The sequence below is a fragment of the Ostrinia furnacalis genome, unplaced genomic scaffold, assembly GCF_004193835.3.
Source record: "Ostrinia furnacalis isolate ACB-3 unplaced genomic scaffold, ASM419383v2 OfSCF5459, whole genome shotgun sequence".
NCBI lineage: Eukaryota > Metazoa > Arthropoda > Insecta > Lepidoptera > Crambidae > Ostrinia > Ostrinia furnacalis.
Genome location: NW_021135698.1, coordinates 878 through 9,100, shown reverse-complemented (window position 1 = coordinate 9,100; position 8,223 = coordinate 878). Strand labels below are relative to the sequence as shown.

The following is an 8,223-nucleotide window of genomic DNA, read 5'->3' as shown; positions in this document are numbered from 1 at the left end:
GTAAACGTCAATGTCATCTCTTCTCTAAATATAATGAGACCGCTCGGACACCGAGCCCACAGCGTGGTAGGGGTGGGGTTGCCCGCTCTTTTGTTTTTTAATACTACTACGCTGAATATTGTGTGCGGATTGGGTTGTCGTACAGGGGTACTACATGGTAAAATAAATCTCTTCGGCGAAAACAGGATAATTTAGATCGAACTTCACTTGGTAAGTTCGTTTGATCATTCAAATGTATGTACCTAAATGTCTATTACAGCTGCTATGGAATGTATCTAGGTGACCTGGAGATACAGCCGGAGCCAGACATGACAAAAAAAACTGAGATATGTCTCGTTTCTGTCGGGTCTGGGTTTTTTTTGTATGGGGCGTGACCGTTCTTCTTTGATATCATCAATTTATTTTTTTTAATTTTCATGTAAAATAAATTTTATAAAATCCGATTTGTATGAAAATTAAAATAATTAAAATGAAGATATCAATTTTCTGACTTCACCATACCATTTATATGCCCATGTTAACATGGGTTAGTGTCGGCTCATATACCCATTTACCTAACACCCTGTATAATAGGCCTTGTTAGAAACAGGCTAGCAGAATTGCCTCCTTAGACTTCAACTACATAGAATTAGAGTTTGCTTTAGTTCCTTTAGATTGTTTGTTTTTAAATACAGCATCTACTTTACCTTTAAGGAATACAATTCTGATCATCCGCAGTATCCATCACTTCTAATATCCTTCAGTTTCAATCAGTTCACTCCGTAACAGTTCCATTTGCGTTCCATTTCAAATCTTCGTTTCCTCGCACTTCGGCCCGTCATCGGACCGCGCGCCATCCGGCACTTCGACTGTGACCGAATACCTCAGTTTTTCCTCCTGTCATTTCATGGTGATCTCTGCTTTAATCTTAGGGGGGACTCTAAAGGGGGATGGCAAAGGAGGCGCAGGGTCGTAGTCCTGGGAACACTGAAGCTGGAGTTCCAAGATGTCGCGGTGGAGAGACATGATAAGGCGCAGGATTTTCGTGAAGTACTCCAGTTTCTGGAAGAAAGAGAGCGGAATAGTTTGTGGTTTCGTTTGTGAAGTTATTGCGTAACTTTCAGTTTAGTATTTATTTTAAAAAGTTTGCCTATGCTGAGTTAGTACATTCATGTAAGCTGTGGTGTGCTTAGAATCTTTTAGTAAAAAAAACTTATAAAAAGGTCAATTTTCAAAATGTTTCGAAGGAAAACCTGTCGATATCTGTGGACCAGATTTTGCATTAAAATTATGTAAAATACTTCTTCATTTTGATGTTGGCATTATGTATCTTAATTTTTTTCTGCTCTGCTATAAAGTACCAATTTTTTACTTACACGATTTTTTTTCGTTGATGTTTGTTTATTTATTTTCACCAACTTAAACTATCTTTACAGGTGTTTTATGATATAAACGATATTCCAAAAAAAAAATACATTCATACTTTCCCAATCATCTTCGATTTTTTTTATTCTGAAGTTTTACTTCTAGCATACCACAGCTTCATTATTTTTTACTGAAAATCACGATTAGCTAATTAACATTCTAATCAGACAAACGGCATGCATTCGTAAGTATTGTACACTAAAGGGAGATCACAACAGAAACATCAAAAACAAAATCAACAGTATTATTATATTATCTTAGAGCGGTATTTTTTTTTCTATTCCCTTTATTGTACAAAATTATTTGTTTAAGTAAGAAAAATATGTAAATATGTAAAAAATTGCATGCTACATTATTGTAAGTACTGCTCTAAGCGTATAGAAAAGCTTAAAAATAACTTACTGTCAGATACTGTCCCCTCAGTGTACAATATACACAACACTTAAACGGCTTATACGAATTTGTATAATGTATATTCTCCTCACCAATATAAACGTCAAACGGAAAAATAGTACGCAGTGTTTTGTTTCTACTGTCAAAAAAACAAAAGACAGAGAAAGAAAACAGTGATTACATATTTTTTGGACAGTTTTTATTAGTAAGAGGAATAATTACGTATCAATTTTAGTTTCAGAATACTCGTATTTTCAAACAAAAATAAAACACGGTAAAATTTTCACGATACGGCGATGTACAGGCACATCAAGCTTACACTTTGGGTCTTATGACGTTGAAATAAGAACGATTTCGGAACCAAAATGTTTCGTCTGATATGCTATCTGACTGTACAAATAAAAATTTGGGTATTTCGTTTAAAAAATAAAGGGGATTGGTCTGTTCATTAAAATATTTTTGTGAATATTTTTTAAAATAATTCATATTTAAATTCAAATACACGATAAAAAGTTTTGGATTAAAAAACCATATTAATTGTTCCGTTAGGTACGAACACATTTTCATTTTTTTTTTATTTCAAAAATTGTAAGTAATCAAATTGAAATTACATATATTTTATGTATATTAGATTTAAAGTAAATAATGTACATACCTGACTACTCTGCATACTGTGTCCGTTGGCTTTCTCTCCGCCCACTACGGTACTGCAGGGAAGAGGTTTTGCGATACCTATCGTAACAATTCCTGGAACAAAGGAGAGTTTATAATTAGCTACTTCATCATCATCTTCAGGTCATATAATCTCCAATGAAGGAGCACTACTACAATTTCATCATCATCATCATTTCAGCCACAGGACGTCCACTGCTAAACATAGGCCTCCCCCAATGACTTCCACATCGTCCGGTTGGTGGCGTCCTGCATCCAGCGCCTTCTCTAGGCTACCCCATCTCTCTCATAAACTCTACAATTTACCATAGCAAAATGGAGGACTTGATCTACACTCTTCACTTTGGCCTTGTTTGGAAAGCCTGACTTATGTTCACATAAGTATTTTTTCTCCCATAGAAGCGACTATAACAAAAGCAAAAAAATACTTCCCCAATCTAAAATCGAATGTGAGGGTGGTCCCTATTCTTCCTGCCAGAACCACACGGTGGTTACTGACTTGAAGTCAAAACAAATAAACCACATAAAGAGCAATAACACAAAACAAAATGGAAAACGCAAGATAAAAAGAGTGCTCTATTTTATAGATAACTGACACAGTTATAATATTAAATACCTGATAAACTGTGTCATATCGTTTTAAAATCACTGTTTTGTCTCCTTTATTACTAAAAAATCTGTTAAAACAGACTTGTATAGCTCTATTCACTATGATTAAATGGTTAATGTTACACAAATGAACAATATTATGACTTTACTTCAATCAAATACAGACTTATTTATTTGATTTACGATAACCCTTATCAGGTTCTTACAAATACAGTTTTCAAGGTTGAGTTTATTTGTTTAGTTATTGCTAGTGTTTATTTAAATCTCATAAACTGTTCACTCCAAGCTCAATGATTACAGTGATTACCTAGTTTCAGAGCACCAAAACAATATATTTATTGATTAATGTGCTAAAACAATAAGAATCAAGTGACGCTGCATAAGAAACGGAAAATGGTCTTCGCGCACATCGGAATCAGTGCGTTACGTGTTGTTGTATAACCTTTCGGCGCGCTCTTAATAGCACCGACCGCGACAGAAGCAAGCGAGGGGACTCCGAGACAAATCAAGCCCGTTGACGGAGATGAGCCGGTCACTTATCTCATGTGCGTTAGCATAGTGCGTTAAAACAATACCTTTAGCGCTGCAGCGGCGGGAAGTGGATTTCACGCCACAACACATGGAGTATTTTGACAGAAGTGCGTTAGCGACACGTCCAGGCCATTCACAGAGATGAGCCGGTCGCTTAGCTCAATTGCGTTTGCAGAGTGCGTTAAAACAATACGTTCAGGATTCAAGAGCCGTTGCTGGCCGCGAGAAGCAGACCGTTCTAAGTAAGATTACCTTTGGGCGCGCTCTTGATAGCGCTAACGGCCGCAGCGAGGGGGCTCCTCGACACGTCTAACCCAGGCACTCGAGTATAGATCACTCGACTCTATTGACAGGTGTGTTAGTCCTAAGTATTGAGGTGCTCTGTTGCTGTGTTGTGGTGGTAAGATTACCTTTAGGCGCGCCAAAACTTATTAGCACATATTATTGTGTCTAGACTCGTGATTAGTGTGCTAAATTAAAGCAACACTTTAGGCTTAAACAAGAGACGCTACCAGTCGCGGAGAGCATTCATACTCCTCGGCTCAAATCTGTTGATAGGTGTGAAATGTAAGAAAGTACCTTTCGGCGCGCTCTTATTAGCGCTAACAGCAGCAGCGAAGGGGCTCTGTGACACTTCTAGACCTAGAGTGTTAGTCCTGCTTGTTGTATAAGGTTACCTTTGGGCGCGCTCTTGATAGCGCTCACAGCTGCAGCGAGCGGGCTCCGCGACACGTCCAGGCCATTGACGGAGATGAGCCGGTCGCCGGGCTGCAGGCGGCCGTCGCTGGCCGCCGCGCCGCCGCCCACCACCGACCGGACCACGATCACTGAACTACCAGGCTCGGACGGATCCTGGTGAAATGAAGAACCAAAATGTCATAAAAGTCATTTATCTATACTAATATTATAAAGAGGAAAGATTTGTACCCATTTTTGTATGTTTGTAATGAATAGGCTCAAAAAGTACTGGGCCGATTTAAAAAATTCTTTCACCATTCGAAAGCTACATTATCCACGAGTAACATAGTCTAAATTTTATTTTGGAAAAACGTAGGGTTCAGGGGTCCACGCGCGCGAAGCCGCGGGCGGAAACCTAGTGTTCTGTAAAGAGACTTTTAAAAAGCGCTTTCACACGCTTCAATATTACTTTAAACCTTCGTTTCGCAACAATGGGCCAGTACTGAACTTAGAAGCACAAGAAACTCACCTATTTCTGCTTTTTCTAAGGTTCTCTGTGCTTTAGGCTACCCAGTGATAATTTACTTAACTTATTAGCCGTTCGGTTACGTTTACGGGTCTCCTCATTTCTGATTCGATCTCGTTAAGAAACACTAAGCTTAGCAGGCCCCTTCTTAGCACACAGTGGAATATTGAGCTTGGAGGCTGTCGCTGTACACCAACACTAGTATACTTGGTGCCACCAACTAAGTAGCGCGAAGTTAGGATTCGATATTTTGTGTTGAGGTGTCCTACAATCAGCGGCAAAATAGTTTTTGGCTACTGCCAAAAAGTTCACAACATATCTTTCTTACAATTTGAATTATCAACTTTTTGGCCACTGTGGGTGTAATGAACTATTTGACGCTGGCTATACCTACTCCGGTATACCCGGTACTCAAGACAAAAGTCTTCGAGCAGTGTGTGCTGCCAGTGATGGTATATGGATCTGAAACGTGGTCGCTTACTATGGGCCTCATAAGAAGGCTCAAGGTCACCCAAAGGGCGATGGAGCGGGCCATGCTTGGAGTTTCCCTGCGTGATCGAATCAGAAATGAGGAGATCCACAGGAGAACCAAAGTGACCGACATAGCTCGCAGAATTGCTAAAATCAAGTGGCAGTGGGCGGGGCACATAGCTCGTAGAGGAGACGATGGCCGTTGGGGCAGGAAAGTTCTCGAGTGGTGACCACGGGCCAGAAGACGTAGCGTGGGCAGGCCTCCTACTAGGTGGACCGACGATCTGGTAAAGGTCGCGGGAAGAGCCTGGATGCGGGCAGCGCAGGACCGTGCATTGTGGAAAACCTTGGAGGAGGCCTTTGTCCAGCAGTGGACGTCATTTGGCTGAAACAAACGAACGAACGTACGATACCTTTTCCATACTTTGTTTTGTGTTTTTGCTTGTGTTGATCACTCACCAAGTAGTCCAATATAGAGAAGCCGAGCCCCCGGTCTTCCTTCAGCAGTTGTATGTACTCGATGTGGTCGCTCCACATCGCCAGCCCACTTAGCGGCTCCAAAGACCTCGACCGGTTCCTTTCCAGGTCGTCTGTGCAGAACTCTGTAATAGAAAGAGAAAAAGATGTTTTTTTGGTACTAAGTAGGCAAAACAAAACATTTGCCAGTAAAATGTCTCCGCTCTAAAAAAAAGTGATAATTCCATCTTAGAAATTGCGATAGCAATCTGTCTAATCTTTCTGCGATAATCTTTGTGCAATCGATAACAATATATCACACTATCTACATAAAAAGATTGAAACACTTCGAATTTGAGTTCGCCTCGAGTGTCGAGCGGGTTATCGTGTGAAACCTGCTTACGGGAATACTTGTCGCAATAGAAATCATTAAAAACAATACAACTAATGTGCAGAAATAAGCCCCTTAAAGGGCTTTGGTTACAAAACAAACATTTTAACTAAAATTACAACCCGAGCACATTTCAGCCATAGGACGGCCACTGCTGAACATAGGCCTCCCCCAATGTTTTCCACGTTGATCGATTGGTAGCGGCCTGCGCTTCCCTGCTAACTGCATAATGTCGTCGGTCCACCTTGCGGGTGGACGTCCCACGCTGCGTTTTCCGGTACGCGGCCTCCACCCCAGAACCTAGCTGCCCCATCGGCCGTAAGTTCTGCGTACTATGTGCCTTGCCCATTGCCACTTCAGCTTCCTGGAATACACACCTCACTGGATGCAACTCTCTCGCTCTCACCCGCACACCTCCCCTCGTTCGCCCCGTCCGTACCAAAGCGTCGATGTGACTCGACCGGTTCCAACTGAACTCTTAGGCCCAGAACACACGGTGAAACGCAACTGCAACGAAACTGCAACTTGACCAGTTCAAACCGGATTCAAACTGGTCGCCTCATGTGTGGTCTGAGTCTCTCAACGGACGCTATGGCAGAAACTTAGATGCAACTCAAAAGTAACTAGAAGTTGCAGTTTCGTTGCAATTGCGTTTCACCGTGTGTTCTGGGCCTAAGGCCCAGGCCTTAGGCAGGATTCACATTGCCCGGCGCGAATCGGCGCGCAGCACAGCGTCCGTTCAGTCAAAAATGCGAATTTGCGTGGAATGCCGCGTGTCCGCTGGAATACGCTCGGAGCCGACCGGCTTCCGACGCATGCTCTCGCATCCGTCCGGATTGAAATGTCAGTTATCAGTTGTAAGCAATAAATCGGCATGGGGCACACTGAAAACCAGCGCCGGGCCTTCGTCACCGTGGGCCACGGCATATGATGAGTGGGGTCCCGTTGCAGTGGGCATCTTGTTGGTGAATGGGTGGCACTGCTCAGTTTACTCTTGTTTTTATTTTTTCTTCTTCCATTATTATGTGCCACTGTCATGTCTATGTAATTGCCTGTATTTGTGTGATGTCCATTGTAATAAATGTGTCTTTCTTTCTTTCTTTCTTTCAATGAGGGCTATCGTTTTTATACTTAACAGTTGGCACCCCTGGCGATTGACAGGACCTTACTCTACAGTGGCGCCATCTTGATGAGTGCAAATGCGATAGTCCTCCTACCACTTTAGCGCTCACAAGTTGGCGCCACTGTCTTCGCTACTAGCAAGTGACAGGACCTTACTCTACAGTGGCGCTAACTGGTGAGCGCTAAAACGATAGCCCTCATTACGACTCTAAGAACTGTTAATAAAATACTATTTTCTTTACGGCCGTGTAAGGGCGCTCCGACGCGCGCCGGTCAATGGGTACCGTCCCTTACCGTCATGGTCGTGGCTGGCGGACAAGACCGTGGCAGCACTGCACAGCGAAGCCACGGAGCTCTCAGACTTGGCCTTGATCAGCCGCTGTGGAGGCGCCAGCAGGTCCTGCAGGCTGCCACCCAGGATCTGATTCTGGGAGATAAGAGGAATTTATTGAGTGGTGGTGTTAGTGTAAAATGCCCCCAATCAGTACCAAACCAAGATAGGGGGAAAGACAGAGAAAGGCACTTGCGTACCAACTACATAATATGTTTTGTTCTTAAGGGTGGATTCGTCCAAACAAGAGTAAATATTAATCTCAGAATAAATCGTCGATTTCGACATATATTTCCCATACTGAAACTGTCAATGTGCCAGTTAACCAGAGTTATTCTCGGATAAAAGTTCGAGAAATCGGGCCTAAGTGTATAAGTATGTTTTGTTCTTATGTGTATAAGAGAGGGGAACCTGGTCAAATAAATTCGATGTTATAATTTATGTATAAGCGGGGGAACCGGTCCAAAAAATCGTCTGGGCCATATACTGCCCAGTCTCCCTATCCAAAAAGCAGTTTAGACCCCCAGGACTACTCAATTTATACTGGTTAGACTTTATTGGAAGCCAAACATTCGTATCGCAAAGTCCCTTTTTCAACTGCAGTCGCATCACTAAGGCCCAGTTTTTTTATTCTTAGTT

The 8,223-nt window shown here is 42.2% G+C and overlaps 1 protein-coding gene across 1 annotated transcript; it reads right to left on the bottom strand.

The window, feature by feature from the left end:
• Positions 1-761: 761 nt before the first annotated feature.
• Positions 762-7,680, bottom strand: LOC114361214 (patj homolog; the record flags this gene model as incomplete). Its single annotated transcript, XM_028316194.1, has 5 exons — positions 762-1,041; positions 2,453-2,544; positions 4,287-4,461; positions 5,744-5,886; positions 7,548-7,680. Coding segments are annotated over 5 exons (705 nt in total), but the record flags the coding sequence as incomplete, so codon positions are not given.
• Between the last annotated feature and the right edge of the window lie 543 nt (positions 7,681-8,223).